The 17,418-nt window shown below is 46.4% G+C and overlaps 1 protein-coding gene across 1 annotated transcript in view; it reads right to left on the bottom strand.

Moving 5' to 3' along the window:
• Nucleotides 1–3,111: 3,111 nt before the first annotated feature.
• ADRA1B (adrenoceptor alpha 1B) overlaps nucleotides 3,112–17,418 on the bottom strand; it is a 58,556-nt gene continuing 44,249 nt past the window's right edge. Inside the window, exon 2 of the mRNA XM_077780779.1 lies at nucleotides 3,112–4,030. Coding sequence (XP_077636905.1) covers nucleotides 3,960–4,030 — 71 coding nt within the window. The 3' untranslated portion in view covers nucleotides 3,112–3,959. The remainder of the gene's footprint in view (nucleotides 4,031–17,418) is intronic.

Below are 17,418 nucleotides of genomic sequence, written 5' to 3'. Positions count from 1 at the left end.
TTGGAGGGCCCCTGGACCACTGGCACAGCCGGCCCAGTCACACCACGAGTCCCAGATTCTGTTTGACTGCAGCTCCTGCCACATTCCATCACCGAGGCTGAGTGGCTGGGTGGTTCTTCTGGGTTCATCACCATACCCCGAGCACATCTGGATTGGAGGAGGCCCTCAGCAGTACATGGCAAAAGCTGTTGAAAGAATGAACACCTGTCCCTCTGAGACCCTTAGGAAGGACGCTGAAGGTCCAGTACAACCATGCTGGAGTACCTGGAGCTGAGCCTTGCCATGAGGAAGATCCTAAAAGCAAGCACCTGGGGCCCTGACATCTCCCTGCAGGTAGTTCCTGGTGCTGGGGGGTGAGGGAAGACCTGCCCAAGGTGTCCCCTTACAGGGGTCAGAGTGGGGGGCTGGTCCACTCCTGGGGGTCCCTGGGCAAAGCTCTGCAGACTGTGTCAGGGAAGCCACCAGCTTCTCCCTTTGGAGCCCCTCCCTGAGAAATCTGCTGAGCGCATCCTGGGATCAGGTGAGGAGGGAAGGAAGGAGGCTGCTTGCACCCTGGATGCTGCAGCAGACACTGCCTTATGAAACTCTGCTCTGCAGAAGCTCGTGAGCCATGGCCTTGAGCTGGGTTAGTTGTGTGGGCCTGGCCCCTGCACACCTGGCCGAGTCAGCATGCTTCATCTTTCATGTATGTGCGCACACAGAACATCTCAGCTGGCTTCACCAGCCGAGATAGACGGTGGCAATAGCTTGGACGTCCTCTGGCTAGTGAGTGGCTGGATGATAATTGGTGATGTTCATCCGCATCTCTGCCCCGCCTATCCCTTCCTTACATTCAAGCGGGCAGCAGGCTCTGTGCTTCCCTCCCTCACATGAGGCCTGGGGGTGGGGTGGGGGGAGCAGACACAGCATGCAAGTTTTCCTGGCTTTGTTTTCTGAAAGCCCCAGACCAGAGAGAGGGCAGAGCTGGGGGGTAGGAGAAGGGAGCTTGGAGGAGCAGACGGGTGAGAGGCACTTCTTCCCACATACAAAGGGGGTGGGGGTTTCTGCAGGCTGGGCATGTGCGGCGCAAGATCAGTGGGCTGCCTGATTCAAATCTGGGAGGCCACATCCTTCTGGACGACTTAAACTTCTCTAAGCCTAAAAATGAGGCAATTACAATGCCCACTTCACTGATGTGTTCTTGTAGCGTCACAGCTTTCGTCCTCAGGCTCTGGGTTGCTTGCTGTGAGCTGATTTGTATCCTTCCCACTCCCAGTTCCTATGCTGATGCCCTAATTTCCAGCACTTCAGAATGTGACTGTATTTGGACATACGGTCTTTAAAGAGGCTAAACAATGTAAAATGAGGTTATTAGGGTGGACCCTAATCCAGTATGACTGGAGTCCTCATAAGAAGAGGACATTTGGACATAGACCTGCATGAAGGAAGGACCCTTGGAGGACACCGGGAGAGGATGTCCAGCTACAAGACAAGGAGAGAGGCCTCAGAGAAAACTAACCCTGCTGACACCTTGATCTTCGATTTCTAGCCTCTGGCACTCTGGGAAAGAAATTTCCGTATTTAGTTATGGCAGCCCTCGCAAAGTCATGCAATACTAAATAAACTTTGGAGGTCCTTGAGGTTGGGAAGCACAAATCCACCTCCCCTAATTTGGATGGGGAAAAAATGAAACCAGGTAGATTTATACAAAAGAATGTTATTTAGCCTTAAAAAAGAGAGAAATCCTGCCATTTGAGACAACACGGATGAACCTGGACGACACTGTGCCAAGTGACATAAGCCAGAATAGAAAGACAAATACTTTATGATCTCATGTGTATGTGGAATCTAAAAAGTTGGAGTCATAAAAATGGAAAATAGAATGGTGGTTGATGGAGGGGGTGGGTAGGGGGAAAAGGGGGAAGTTGGTCAAAGGGTATGAAGTTCCAGATATGCAGGATGAGTAAGTTCTGGAGATCTAATATAGAGCATGGTAACTCTAGTTGCTAATACTGGATCATACACTTGAATTTGCTGAGGGTAGATCTTAAGTGTTCTTGACATGTCCACATAAAAAGTAACTACATGAAGTGATGGGTATGTTAATTAGCTTGAGTGGGGTAATCCCATTTCACAATGTATACATGTATCAACACATCAAGTTGTCCACCTTAAATATACACAATTTTATTTGTTAATTATATCTCAATAAAAGCTGGAGGAAAAAGAATCAAACCACAAAACACATCCCTTCCTGGCCTAATTTCCTATCCTTCCCTCTCATCCTCTGTCTCCTTGGCAAGTTAAGATCAGAAGGTGCAGATCTCAAATCTTGCTCAGCATTTCATTAGCTCTGTCAAGAGAGCATGAACATGTTTTGGGCACCAGTTAGATGCTAGGGGTGATGGTTATGAGCAGAGGTTGAGGGTCAGACGGCCTGAATAGAAATCTGAGGTCTTCTTTCCTTTCTAGTCTCTGTTGCTGTGTAAGCAACTCGTGGTGGAAAACAGAAGCAGTGGTTTATTATTATCTGTCATGATTCTGGGGGTTGATAGGACTCAGTCGAGTGCCTCTTGCTCAAGAATCACTTACAGTCTGGTGGTTGAGGCTGGCTGTTGGCTGGGCCCTCAGTTGGCAGAAGCATCTACACATGGCCTGAGCTTCCTTGCAAAACAGCTGGTGGGGTCCTCTGCTCCTGCTTCTTGCTCACCTCTGCGTAGCCACATCTTTCAGACCCAGTTCAGATGCCGCTTCCTCCATGAAGTCTTTCTGATCCTGTGCACATGGATGTGAACCCTTTCTCCCTCAAATTCCTGAAGCCCTCTATTTTACTTGGCTCCAATGGCATATTCATAATCAACTTGCCATTTATTGATCAATCACCATGTACTAGGTACTGTACTAAACATACCACATGGCCTATTTATTTATTTATTTATTTTTTTACAAATAGTTTATTGTCAAATTAGTTTCCACATAACACTCAGTGCTCATCCCCACAAGTGTCCTCCTCCATGCCCATCCCTCCTCCCCCCCACATCCATCAGTCCTCAGTTTTTGTCAGCATTCAAGAGTCTCTCATGGTTTGCCTCTCTCCCTTTCCCTCACCATTTCCGCCCTTCTTCTCCCCCTTGTTCCTCAGTTAAGTTCCTCCTAATCCTCCTATACGTGCAAACATATGGTATTTGTCCTTCTCTGCCTGACTTATTTCACTCAGCATAACACCCTCAAGGTCCATCCATGTTGCTACACATGGCCAGATTTCATTGTTTCTCATTGCCATGGAGTATTCCCACATGGCCTATTTAAACTGATCTTCACGACACCCCTTGAAGACAGGATTATCCCCATTTTACAGATTGCGAAAGCTGCCCCTCAGAGATGGTAGGGGATTTGCCCTAGTAGACAAAACTAATAAATGGGTGAATCAAAATTCTCACCCAGTTTTGTCTGACTTTGTGGTTCTCACGCTTAACCCTTGTGTTCCGGGGCCTCTTTCTACCTGATATATACATGTTTTGAGTCCAGATTCCTCTTCGAGACTGAAATTTTCATAAGGGTAGAACTGAGTTGTTTTCGTCTTTGTATCCTTTGGTGCCTAGCTTCGTGTAGTTGCTCAATGATCATTTGTGGAATAAATGGAAGAATGAATAGGTGAGTGAATGATGTGCAGGAGGCAGGAGCGCGTGGAAGGTACAGGTGTATGTGGTTACTGGCTCAGGTGACACTTGATGGAGACATAATATGCTTCCCACAGTAGCGGTTGACACGACATGTGAGGACAGTCACCAGATTTTAATGCTTTCCTCTTCTCCCAAGCAGTCTTCTTATAAAGATGCTGCTTCTCTGAATGAGGCCATTAGCAAGAACCAAAGCTGTTTGTCTTACTCGTCCCGATAAAGTTGTCTCCCAAACCAGCTTGTCCCTAAGGACTGTGCATTGGGAGAGAACAAAAGCTGAAGGCACAGACTGGCATGGCTTCACCGGCTCATCTCTGTTTCAGTGTTCCTTTTTTTTTTTTTTAATTTTTTTAAGTGTTTTTTATTTATTTCTAGGAGAGAGAGAGAGAGAGAGACAGCGTGAGCAGGGGGAGGGTCAGAGAGAGAAGGAGTCACAGACTCTGAAACAGGCTCCAGGCTCTGAGCTGGCAGTCAGCACAGAGCCCGACGCGGGGCTCGAACCCACGAACCGTGAGATCATGACCTAAGCGAAAGTTGGACGCTTAACCGACTAAGCCACCCAGGCGCCCCTCTGGTTCAGTGTTCCTGACCAGCAGTCTGAGGACAGAGACCTAGAAAGAAGTGGGGGTCTGGGGCCTGGACTTCAGGTTCCCCTCTCCACTGAGGGGCATGTGAAAGCACTAACAATGGAAGCACAGTGGGCATTGGGTGGTGGGGGCCCAGCTGACAGTCTTTGGGTGTCACGTCCTGCAGGGGACCTTCCCTGATCTGAACTGCCCTTTCCTCCGTCACCAGGTACGGATCCCAGCTGTGAGCTCCCACAGTCCCCTGTTCCATTCCTATTATAGACGTCCATACTCATGTTAGGGACATATGTACTCATTCATTCAAAAATATTTGAGCACCTACTGTGTGTCAGGCACCACTTTAGAGGACAAGACTGCAATGATGACCAAGTTGACAAAAACCTCCACCCCGTGGAGTATGTATCTCTAGTGTGTGTGTGAGGAGACAAATAAACATATAAACAGGTGAAATACATAACATGCTAGGTAGTGACAAGTGCTATGAAGAAAAACACGGTGGGGAGGGGCCACATTGTGTGCTGGGCGGGGAGGTCAGTTTTCATTAGGACAGTCAGAGAAATCAGGTGGCCACTGGGAAGTGACACTTGAGCACAGATGTGAGGGAGGTGAGGGAGGAAGGGACTCTAGGCAGAGGGACCAGAAGTGCAGAGGCCCTGAGTGGGGAGGTGGGCTCCCTCAAGTTGAGGAATGGCAGAGGCAGCCTGGCTGTAGGGGAGGGAGGAATGGGGAGAGGTGCAGGGGAGAAGGGTAGAGGGGGCAGTTGCACCCCTGTGCCCTGTCTCACCTCCCAACACCCATACTTCAGCAAATTAACTTGCAAACTGAGACTGACTCTAGCCAAGGCAGCTAGGAGTAAGCCACCCCTTGCTATGTAGGGGAAGGTTTTCTAGGGAAAGCCAAAGAAAACAGTGTCAAATTCTTGGCTTTTAATATTCAGAAGGCAGGGCCAGGTATAAGATGGGAAAACCGTAGAAGGATGCAAGTTCTTCCACGTTGACCGAGACCTCCCCCCATATCCTCCCCTCACCCTCAGCCAGACTAAATAAAGATTCCATGGGCTGGCAAGGTAGAAGGGAGAGGGTCCTGAAGGGACCTGCTGAGAGGAGGTGGGGCCGCTAGAGGCCGCCATGTCTGTCCAGGGCCAGGTGGAAGTTAACCCCGAATCGGAGATGAGGAGTGGTTGCTGTTCTATCTCTTGTCACCAAGAGGCCGACAGCAGCCAGGACAAGGCCTGTTCTTCATCTGGAGGAGTGATGCTCAATGCTTTGCCCAAGTGACATCCACCCTCCTTCTAAGAACCCAGGGCACTTAACCATCACCACCAAGCTCCGGATGGAAAGTGGAGCCAGGCACTTGGGGTCTCACCAAGTGAGGAAGGTGCTGGATCCCTGAATCCTGCTATATGCTCACATGGGACAGCCTGGAGGCCTGCCCACTTCCCATCTGAGCCGACTCCCTGAGAGAGAAGACATTCATCTCTGTGTGTACCTGTCTCTGGATTCGACTACTTCTGTACGTTGGGGAAGTCGAATCTGTTGCGTTTATAATCTGGGTCCCCTGTGTCCATTGGGAGATTTGGAGCATGAATGGTAGCTGAAGCTTTGGTACACTCACTCTTCTCTAGTTTTCATCAGATTCTTTTTTTAAGCTTATGTTGTTTGTTTTTTTTTTAATTTTCAGAGACAGAGAAGGAGCACACAAGCAGGGGAGGAGCAGAAAGAGAGAGAGAGAGAGAGAGGGCACACATGAAAGAATCCCAAGCAGGCTCCCCACTGTCAGTGCAGAGCCCTCTGTGGGGCTTGAACTCATGAACTGTAAGATCATGACCCCAGCTGAAATCAAGAGCCCAACGCTTAACCGACTGAGCCACTGAGGCATCCTAAGTTTCCATTAGATTCTTTTTTTTGTTGAGTTTCTTTATTTATTTTGAGAGAGAGGGAGAGAGACAGACAGACAGAGAGGGAGAGAGAATCCCAAGCAGACTCCACACCATCAGTGCAGAGCCAGATGCAGAGTCTGAACCCACGAACCATGAGATCATGATCTGAGCGGAAACCAAGAGTTTGATGCTTAACCGACTGAGCCACCCAGGCACTCCTTCATTAGATTCTTTTTTTTTTTTTTAAANCACTTAGGCTCTTTCCATGTTTTGGCTATTGTTGAGAGTGCTGCTATGAACATTGGGGTACGTGTGCTCCTATGCATCAGCATTTCTCTATCCCTTGGGTAAATTCCTAGCAGTGCTATTGCTGGGTCCTAGGGGAGTTCTATTGTTAATTTTTTGAGGAACCTCCACACTGTTTTCCAGAGGGGCTGCACCAGTTTACATTCCCTCCTTCATTAGATTCTTAAAGGAGCTGCTGATGTAGGAAAAGGGGAGAACTGCTGGAATGCGAATATATAAGGTCACCCACAGGCACTAAAAATAGTGCCTACTCTGGGCCAAACTCTTTCATGTTTTGTTTTATCCCAAACTTGTGGAGTACTAGCTAACCATATTCTCAATTTACACACCAGATGGTTGGCCTCTGGGAGGCCAAGGGACCCGGTTCAGGTGGTAGAGCTGAGACTTGAACCCACATGTGTGCTCAGAGCAGCTCTGTGTGTCCCCAGCCACCCACCATTCCTGCCCCAGCTCCCCATCACAGGATGCACAATCCGGCCTTCTCTCGCACACATTCTGGCTCTGTCACCCTGGAATGCTCTATAATTTTTATTAAATTTCATTTTTTCCTTTCCAGTTTGGGCTAATCTCTTTGAGTAACATGTTTCTTCCTGCTGTAGCACACAAAATTCTTTTGCTCTATTATAAACTGTGTCTTTCTTCTTCAAGGTGGACCCGGAGTCTTAAAACCCTGGACTCTGATGAATAACACTGAATTTGTTTTCTTTGTCCATGTATTCAGATTTTCTAAATGTCATACATCAAGGTGTTAACTATTTAATACCTCTGCTAATAGTAGCTATGGTTCATCGTATGTTTCCAAGTGACTGACGTAGTGCTGATTTATACTCATGATCTTATTCCATCTGCCTAATGTCCCTCTGAGGCAGGTACTATTATTATCCTTATTTTATAGTTAAGGAAACTGAGGTTTACACCTGTGACGTGAGCTGCCCAAGGTCACATAGCTACTAAAGGGTAGAGGTGGGCTTTACACCTAGATCTGGAGGATTAATTACTACCCCATCTTGCCAAGCTACTTGCCTCTTTGGTTGGCAGATATATTCTTGTGCGTGTCTCAGTGGTGACAGTGACCTAGTCATGTTTGGGTGGCTAGAGAGGATTGAGTAGGAAGGCTTTGTTGCCAGTTGGGAGGTCAAAGTAAAGAGGACCTGTTTTCTTCCCCAAGGGCTCTTGAATTTCAGGCCCTCTCTGGGCAGGATCACAGTGAGATGACCTGAAGAGGTAGCATAATGCAGACTCTGGCTGGGGTCAGATCTGGAACCCAGCACCCTATGAGGATGTGAGCCACTGCTTGGCCAACCTTCCTTCTGGAAGAAGGCAGGAGGCTGCTGCTGAGTCCCTGTGTCACCTGGTGGTCTCCAAATACTAGGGATGTGTGAGGTCATCAGAACCGAGCAGCTCAGGAAATGCCTTTGGTGCTTGTGGCTTTAGATATATGTGGTCCAAATGGTAACTTACACCTGCCCAGTGAGTCACAATTCAGGGTCTACACCACAGTTACCTCACTGAATCCTTTGTGCTTTTTGGTAGGCTGTGATGATCATGGTCATTTGATAGATGGGAAAACAGACCAAAAGAGGCAGGGTGAATTGTTCAAGGTTACACAGAGCCAAGAGCTGAACCCAGGTCCTACTGACTTCAAGTTCCACTCACTTGCACTACACCAGTGATTCCCAGACCTCATTCTGTGGAGCCTTAGGGTGCTTGGTGCAGGCCAGAGGGAGGGGCTCAGGAGGATGGCAGTCAAGGGGCTCAGGTTCTGCTTCCCTTTCCTTCTTCACTCTGGGCCTCAATGATGTCAGGATCTGTGTAAGGCCTGTTTGGAAGATTTATGTTGCTAACAAAATGTTTTCAGAGGACTGCTCCAAACTGTTTCTTCTTCCCTGGAAATTGGGTCCAGGCTCTTCTTTTTTTAGGACTCTTTTATCTGTATTGAGGCAAGAAAAAAATCTGCTCTCTGTTAGCCGGATGTACTCAACCCCAACATGGCAACACAAGGGAGTATAAAAGGTATGGACACAGAGGCAGCAGACTGGGGTCCTAGTCCTAGTTTAGTGTCGCATAGTCAAGTTTTCTACCTCAGTCTCCCTATCTGTAAAGATAAGGGATTAGTTTAGAGAATTCTAAATGCCAATTTTGCTCAAATAAACTGTGGATCTAGGGTATCATGCTTGGTTCATGACATCTGAAGCAGGGATGAGTCACTTGAAATTGTATAAAAATATTATATATCTATATCTATAGATATATACTTAATTTTTTTCCTGGAAAGGGAAAGTATAGCTTTCATCGGAGTCTCAAAGGTGTCTCTGACATAGAATACCTAGCCTCTCAGGACTTCCTTCCTCCCTTCCTTCCTTCCTTCCTTCCTCCCTCCTTCCCTCTCACTCTTCCTTCCTTCCTCTTGTCAATTGGTGGGAGATATTTCTCCTTTTGGGGGGAGGGGGTTTAAGTTGTAAGAATGGTGTGAGAAAGCTATTTTTCAGAAGCAGGGAGAGATAAGCATAGCTAAAAATTGAAAGCTAAATAAAAGCATCAGAAACTGTGAACAACTTGACAAGCTTGTTTAAACTTCTGGATGCAGCCATGCCTGATACCCCTACATTTTCAATTACATGAACAATTGCTCCTTTTTCACTAAGCCTTTTCTATTTCAATCACCTACAGAATAAATGATTGATGTGCTAACATTGTAAGAGAAGGTTCTTGCCATTTGCAAAAGTATGAAGCTCAGCATAGAAAAACAAAGTGGGAAGAGAAAGGATTGAGACGAGTGTGTTCCTGTCATGCTTTTTTTGAATTTCAGGGAAGAAGAGTGTTCTCTGCTTTGTTCCCCATCCTTTATTTGTTGTTAGCAAACTGGAGGCTTTCAGAGGCAGGAAAGATGTTAGAATCAATCCCATCATTAGAGATGTGAAACCAAGATTCAGAAAGGGAATGGGACTTTCTCCAACTCCTACGGTAACTCAGTAGAAGGCCTGAGGCTAAAAGGGAGGTTACCTTGTCCCAGGTATGTGCCACCTCTCTGTGTGACTTTCCTCAGTGCTTCTCTCTCAGGCAGGCTCCTCAGCAGAGCTTATGAGGGTTCCTGTGCTCACGTGTGTTGCTTTGGTACACCGATCATATCTTATCCAGAACATTCTTCAGGGTTTCTTTTTTGGTTTCATGGACACAGGTAAACAACGGAGTGTTTGGCCTACAGGGTTGTGGGGCAGGAGGATTAGATACTGCTAACGGTCAAAAATAGGCAGGCACAATTTATGGGACAAATCCACGGGGTCACTTTCAGCCACAGCGTCAGATCTGTTTAGCCCTGGAGGGCAGTAATGGCAAAGGTGGAAGTGGGGCCGAGGGGCACAGGCCCAATGGTCCTGGCGGCGACAAACCTCAAGGGGAGGAAGGAGACTCCAGATCCTGCCTACCCCTCGGTTCACAAACTACTCAAAGGCGCACAGGAGAAATGACTTTTAATGTCCGGTTTGTTTGCAACCCCGCCCAGGTGCCATCGTTCAGTGAAGTACAAGGAGGGGCTTGAGAGGTACGAAGTCACGGAGACAAAGGACGCCCCCCGCGGCCTCCCGGGCGCGCACTCGCTCCGCCCCCGCAGACGGGCGGCCCCACGCACGCACACATGCAGACCCCACGGACACCGCACAGACACACGCACGTGTACCCACGGTTAAATACATGTACAGAGGAACTCTGTCGGGATATATACAGAGAGAGAGAGAGACGGAAATCCCGGCCCGCGTCGGGTCCCCTAGGCTCTCNAGGAGGGCTTGAACTCCTTGCTGGAGCACGGGTAGATGATGGGGTTGAGGCAGCTGTTGAAGTAGCCCAGCCAGAACACCACCTTGAACACGGCGTCGGGGGGCTTCAGGGTGGAGAACAGGGAGCCTGCAGGGGGAGGGGTGGGGCGGGCACGGGCAGAAAGACAGACAGCAGCGTGTGAGTAGTCAGGCCCTTTCCTCCGAGTGCTTCGCCTAGACGCCGCGCCCGGGCAGCGCCCCCGCCGCCGCGACTGTGTCCAGGTCCCCTTTCTCTGCCTGGAGTGCTCGCCTTTCCATCTCCAAGAGAGAGAATCCGACATTGTTTTCTAGGGCCAACCTACAATCTTTCCCGGTTTAGCTGACCAGCACCGAAACTCCCGTTTCTCTAGATATCCCAGGACAGCGCTTACCACTTTCTATTCCAGTGATAATAATCATCACACGCAGCTGCACAGCTCTTGGGTCAAAGGCATTGTGCTAGGCGCCTTAGCTATACAGTTTTGTCCTACAAAAGGCATTGAAGCCGACGCCGATCTGTTTCCATAGCAAATACGAGAGGTATTAAAGACCTACATGTGAGAGGCAAAAGTTATTTAAGGGTAAAAGGCAAAGTAAAGAACGATCTTTTTGATCTAGGGCTGAAAGAAAAACGTCTTAACACTTCAAAAAGATAAACTTGAGGCAAGGGTGGGAGAAGTTATTTATAATATCTAAGACAGTCAAGCGACCGGTATTTAGAATATACAAGGAACTCCTGCGAATCAACAAGAAAAAGAGCATTCCCAGTAGAAATGTGGGCTAAGAAAATGAACAGGCAATTTACAAAACGGGAAACTCTGGGGGCTAGTGAACCAAGCTACTCAAAATATCAGGGAGTCAAAATAAGTAAGAATGAAAACCATGGAGATATATCTGTTAGGGTTGCAAAAATCAGGGAGCCAGAGAGTGCCAGGTGTGGGCAGGGGTGTGGGACATGGAGAGCCTCCTGCCTGGCTGGCGGGGAGCACAGGCTGTGAAGCTGTACTGGAGAAGGTTCTGGCACCACTTGGTCTCATTAAGTATGTACATATATCGCTTAACCGGGCAGTTCTGCTGCAGGTCGTAGATCTCAAAGACTTTTCACACACGTCCACAAGGGAATACGTATGAGTATGCTGAGAGCAGTGTGGCTTGTGGTGATGGAGATTTGGAGAGAACCTTGCTGTCCCTTGCTGAGAATTATGGAAAGGTAGCCTGGGGTAGGTGCCCAGCACAGAGATCATGTGGCACGTAGATAAGGCCCTGGATCGCATGTCCATACAGAAACGTGGAAAGGCTTAAAAACAGCGTTCCTTTCGAACAAAGTAGGAAACAGAGTTGAGATTTACAACACAATACTATTTAAGTAACACCCCAAACCACCCCATGCATTTTGCAAAAACACTTTCAAAAAAAATGTCGAACACCAAATGGTTGCCTAAGGGGGTAGGTAGAAGGAAATGGGAATAAAAGGCAATAAATCAATGAAATAAGAGCGAGGCCTTACAATGAGGTACTATGATGGAGAAACATGATTAACTCATCCCTGTAATTTGAGGTCCAAAAACATTTTATGGCACTGTTAAATTAAAAACAATTTCCATTTTAAATGCAAGGCAGCTAAGATTTGGAGAGGGTAAATGACTTGCCCCAGGTTACACAGTATGTTTGCAGTATAGCTATGATTCAAACTAAAGTCTGTTTGAATACAAAATATGTTTTTTTAATGCTATTAATAATATCCTTGGTGGAAAAATGAGAAAATACAAAAAGAAAAAAGAAGGAAAGAAAAAACATTTTAAAAGCACGCATAACTCTGCAATGCAGAAGAAATCACATTTGGTGCATATACCTTCAGACTTTTTTCTCTGTTGTATATATATCTTTAAATGTTTTGATATATGGAATTATACTTTATAGGACATTTTGCTATTTCAAACCATGTTCCCTAACCCTGCCACTAAGTACAGTGACTTTCATATTCCTGTCTTATTTCCTCTGTTTAAACTGTGAGCTTCCCAAGGACCTGGTCTTCTGGATCAACTTTGATTCCATTTGGTGAATGAGGAGCACACACTCCTAGAATATCTGAATGGGGGTGGAGGGAGATCTTAGCAATCACAAATCCAAGCTCCTCTTTTGCAGATAGAAACACTGAGACCAGAGAGTGGCTGAAAGTGCCAGGGGCTGTGGCATTGATGCCACAGGATTTCTAGCTCTGATTTTGGGCTACACTTGAGCTTCCCTATTGTTTGCCTGTTGTTATAGGGAGCCTTCTAGGTCGCTGCTTAGCAAGTCAAGAATGGTGGTAGTGGTAGGAGAGGGTGGGGAGATGGCTGGGCTCCTGGTGCAGGGCTAAGCCAGGCAAAGGTTTGCATTATTTGTATCCAGGTGTAAGTGCTAATGTTTTTAAAGTTTATTTGTATATTTTGAGAGAGACAGAGACAGCACAAGTGGGGGGAGGTACAGAGAGAGAGAGGGAGAGAGAGAGAGAGAGAGAGAGAGGAGAGAGAGAATCCCAAGGAAGCTCTGCACTGGCAGCACAGAGCCTGATGCGGGGCTTGAACTCATGAAACCATGAGACTGTGACCTGAGTAGAAATCAAGAGTCAGATGCTTAACCGGCTGAGCCACCCGGGTGCCCCTAAAAAGTTTATTTGTTTATTTTGAGAGAGAGAAAGAGAGAGAGAGAATCCCAAGCAGTCTCTGCACTGTCAGCACAGAGGCCGACTTGGTGCTCAATCCATGAGATCATTATTTGAGCTGAAATCAAGAATCGGAGGCTCAACTGACTAATCCACCCAGGTGTCCCTGATGTAAGTGCTCATTATATGTACACTGATTCTTTTCTTCTTTTTTTAAGTTTATTTATTGACACAATCTCCATACCCAACGTGGGCTCGAACTCATGACCCTGAGATCAAGAGCAGCATGGTCTACTGACTGAGCCAGACAGGCACCCCACTACACTGATTCTTTTCCCAACTCAGGGGGAAATGTGGGAGTGGGTTACATTCTGCATCTGCTTTAGGTGAGGCAGTTGAGGACACCACTTCGTGGTCTGATTTGTGACAAGGCCAGCGCCATTAGGTTTTCACCCCACCATCCCACATACCCCTTTGGACTATGATACTATACGGAAGGCCCCAGTTGGAATGCACATACATGGCATGTGAACAGCTAGTATCCATTACAGAATGAGTTGTCTCTGTCCATGCGGAAGGCCTTGTTTCTGTCACTGAGTCTGGAGGGGATAGGCACTGGTCTTGACAACATGGAAACTGGAAAATAAATTTTGGGGAGAAGTGGAGAGAGGGAAGAAAAGCTTGGAAGCCTTGCGTGTTACCCTAGAGGGTAAATTCTGATAAGTGTGTGTACGGGTAGGCACCTGGTCTTTTATTTATTTTTTCTTAAATAGTTTATTGTCAAGTTGGTTTCCATATAACACCCAGTGCTCATCCCCACAAGTGCCCTCCTCCATGCCCATCACCCCCCCACCCCTATCAGCCCTCAGTTCTCAGCATTCAAGAGTCTCTCATGGTTTGCCTCCCTCCCTCTCCCCAACTTTCCCCCTCCTTCTCCCCCATGGTCCTCCGTTACATTCCCCCTAATCCTCCTATACGTGCAAACATATGGTATCTGTCCTTCTCTGCCTGACTTATTTCACTCAGCATAACAGCCTCAAGTTCATTCCATGTTGCTACACATGGCCAGATTTCATTCTTTCTCATTGCCATGGAGTATTCCATCATATAAATAAACCACATCTTGATCCATTCATCTGTTGATGGACACTTAGGCTCTTTCCGTGTTTTGGCTATTGTTGAGAGTGCTGCTATGAACATTGGGGGACATGTGCCCCTATGCATCAGCACTCCTGTATCCCTTGGGTAAATTGCTAGCAGTGGGGTCATAGGGGAGTTCTATTGTTAGTTTTTTGAGGAACCTCCACAGTGTTTTCCAGAGGAGCTGCACCAGTTTACGTTCCTACCAACAGTGTAGGAGGGGCACCCAGTCTTAATGAGGACACGTAGGGTCTAGGATAGAGGCTAGGGATGCACAGAATGTCATGGCAAATGTGAGGAGGATCAAGAACTGGGGGGCATGCTTGCTCAAAACCAACTCACAGCTTTGCTTGCCAGCCCCATCGAAGATGACAGTAAAATAGGCAATAAATGGCTTAATGGGGATGCACCCTTAGGGACTGGCTCTTTTAAAGGGTACACAAAAAACAATAATGCTAACGGCTAATATTCACCAGAACTACTGTTTATATTGTGCGTGTGCTCTGTAAAGGACTTGCGCTAAACTCTTTATACCATTAGCGCATTTAATTATCACAATAATCCCTTGTTGAAGGTACTGTTATTGGTCCCATTTTAGACATTAAGACATCAACATATGATAGTGCCTGCTATTTACATTTTCATACACCTGTTCATCTGTTTGTTCATTCACTCATTCCACAAATACTGAGCTCCTGCTACATGCCAGGCATGAGGCCAAGGTGAGGGGGATACTTAGATGAATTGGGGTGTGGTCTCTGCCCCATGGCAGCCCACAGGCATGTGGGGAGAGAGCTCTGTTAACAGGTCATTGCCACAGAACACACATGGCATTATGATAGAGGCATAAATGTCACTCTATCCCCCTATGCCCAAGTGACATTTCTGTCTGGTTCTTCTTCACCTCCATTGTATTGGAAGCCTCTTATCAAGGACAACGATGGGCTGGATCTCTGCCTTTATTTTCTTACAAAGTACTCTTCAAGCACTATGGCTCTGGGAAGTGTTCAACCAAAAGTAGGGGATGATGCTAGATTTTTTCATAACATTTATTTACAACCACATTGTGAGTTTGGACTCCCCGAGCCACTTGTTCCTCTGAGAAGAAGATCATTCTTTGCCTTCCATTCTCTGGCTGCCTTTTGTCACCCTTCTGCTGATTAAGGCAGTGTGATTCTGTGGCTTGAGCACAGGGTTTGGGATCACACAAGGTTCCGAACCCCTCCCCCCCCTTTTTTTTTTTGCATGTACTGGCTGTTTGACATTAGAAAAGTTAATTAGCCCTCTCAGACTCAATGTTCTCGTCCATAAATTGGGGACAATATCTGTTCCTTATTCTGAATACATGAAAATATCCCTATAAAATACTCAGCACAGGGCCTGGCACCTTGAAAATAATAAATAGTGGCCATTTTCCAAAAATACTTTATATCCTGGCACAGGCATGAGCCTCCTCCAAGAACTCTTCTCTGATTAACCCCACCCAACTCAGATTGACTTCCTTATTCTGTACCCCACAGACGGTATACAGACACATCTTATTCTGTTATGGTTTGCCTGTTAATGTTGTTAAGCCTTTCTGGGGCTGGCTGAGTCCTTGCCCACACCCAGAGTTTAAATTATTCCTGCCAAGGGGCACCTGAGTGGCTCAGTTGGTTAAGCATCTGACTCTTGATTTTGGCTCAGGTCATGATCGCATGGTTCATGAGATCAAGCCCTGCATCAGGCTCCAGGCTGATAGCACCAAGCCTACTTGGGATTCTCTCCTTCTCTCTCTGCCCCTTCCTCACTCTCTCTCAAAATAAATAATCTTAAAAAAAATTTCTTCTGGGCAAGAACTGCCTCTTCATTTCTTTTCTTTTCCTCTCCAGATTTGTATATCTTTATTACAAAAAAATAACAGATGGAGGGATGAATAGTGGGAGCACAGAGGATTTTTAAGGCAGTGAAACTACTCTGTATGATATCATGATGGTAGATACATGTCATTACACATTTGTCCAATTCCATAGAATGTACACCACCAAGAGCGAGACCTAATGTAAACTATGGACTTTCAGTGACAATGTTGTGTCAATGTAGGTTCATCCATTGTAACACATGTACCTTTCTGGTGGGGGAATGTTGGTAATTGCAGAGGCTGTGCCTGTGTGGGGGCGGCAGGTGTATGGGAAATCTCAGTACCTTCCTGTCAATTTGGGTGTGAACCTAAAACTGCTCTAAAATAATCCATTAAAAAAACCTCACTTACTTAAAATAAAAGTGATATATGCTGATCTTTAAAACATTACATTACAAAAAAATCTATATATTATAAAGTGAAAATTCTTCTCCATTTAGAGGGGACAAGAGGTCACAGTTTTATTTTTATCCTTTTTGATTTTTTTAAATGAGGTCATACACATACCTTTCCCCAAATTTCTTTCTTCACTTAGAAAATATAGAAGACATTTCCCCATGGTCAGGGCATTATTTCCTACCATCTGGGTATATAGTGGTTTAACTTTCTCCAAACTTAATTCTTTTCTAATGATAGTCAAGTAGTGATTTCCAATTTTTGACTGTTACAGATGGTAGTAATGAAAAGCCTCATGCATTTTGCTTTTTTTTTTTAATATATTTTTAATTTATTTCTGAGAGAGAGAGAGACAGCATGAACAGGGGAGGGTCAGAGAGAGAGGGAGACACAGAATCTGAAACAGGCTCCAGGCTCTGAGCTAGCTGTCAGCACAGAGCCCAACGCGGGGCTTGAACCCATGAACTGTGAGATCATGACCTGAGCCGAAGTCGGACCCTTAACCGACTGAGCCACCCAGGCGCCCTGTCATGCATTTTGCTTTTTGCATGTTTGAGTGTTTCTGTGGGATAAAGTCCTACACGAGAGTCACTGAGTCAGTGCCACGTTCAAGTGCTGAAAGCTAGCCAAATTGCCTTCTGAACTAATCGTACCAATTTACCTTCCTGTTGGCTGTATGTTTGTGATGTTTCCTTTACATCTCTGCAACTCTGGGTTTCGTCAGGTTTTAAATCCCCACTTGTCTGAGAGCTGAGTAATGACTTCGCCCTCTTGTTCCCTTTGCATTCTGCTTTATTTTGTTGTCCTGCAGACTGTAGATTGCATGCCCATCAGACCCAAACCCTCAGTTGCTTCCGACAGGGAGTCCCTTTCCTTATTAGAATTGGACTCCTTAGGATAGAATCCAGGCTTTCTCACCAGCAGCCATATGACCTTGGGCAAGTTTCATACTGTCCCTAAGGCTCAGTTTCTCACCAGTAAAATGGGGCTAATAATAGTGCCATGCTTCTGGATTATCTTGAGGATTAAGAAGATGAAACGTGTTAAATCCTTATTAGCACTGGGGATACCAGGAGCTTGCCACCCAGTCAGCTTTGTATTTATGCTAATTAACCA

This window comes from Crocuta crocuta, unplaced genomic scaffold (assembly GCF_008692635.1).
Source record: "Crocuta crocuta isolate KB4526 unplaced genomic scaffold, BGI_CrCroc_1.0 scaffold343, whole genome shotgun sequence".
Taxonomy (NCBI): Eukaryota; Metazoa; Chordata; class Mammalia; order Carnivora; family Hyaenidae; genus Crocuta; species Crocuta crocuta.
This window is presented reverse-complemented; position numbering and strand designations above follow the sequence as displayed.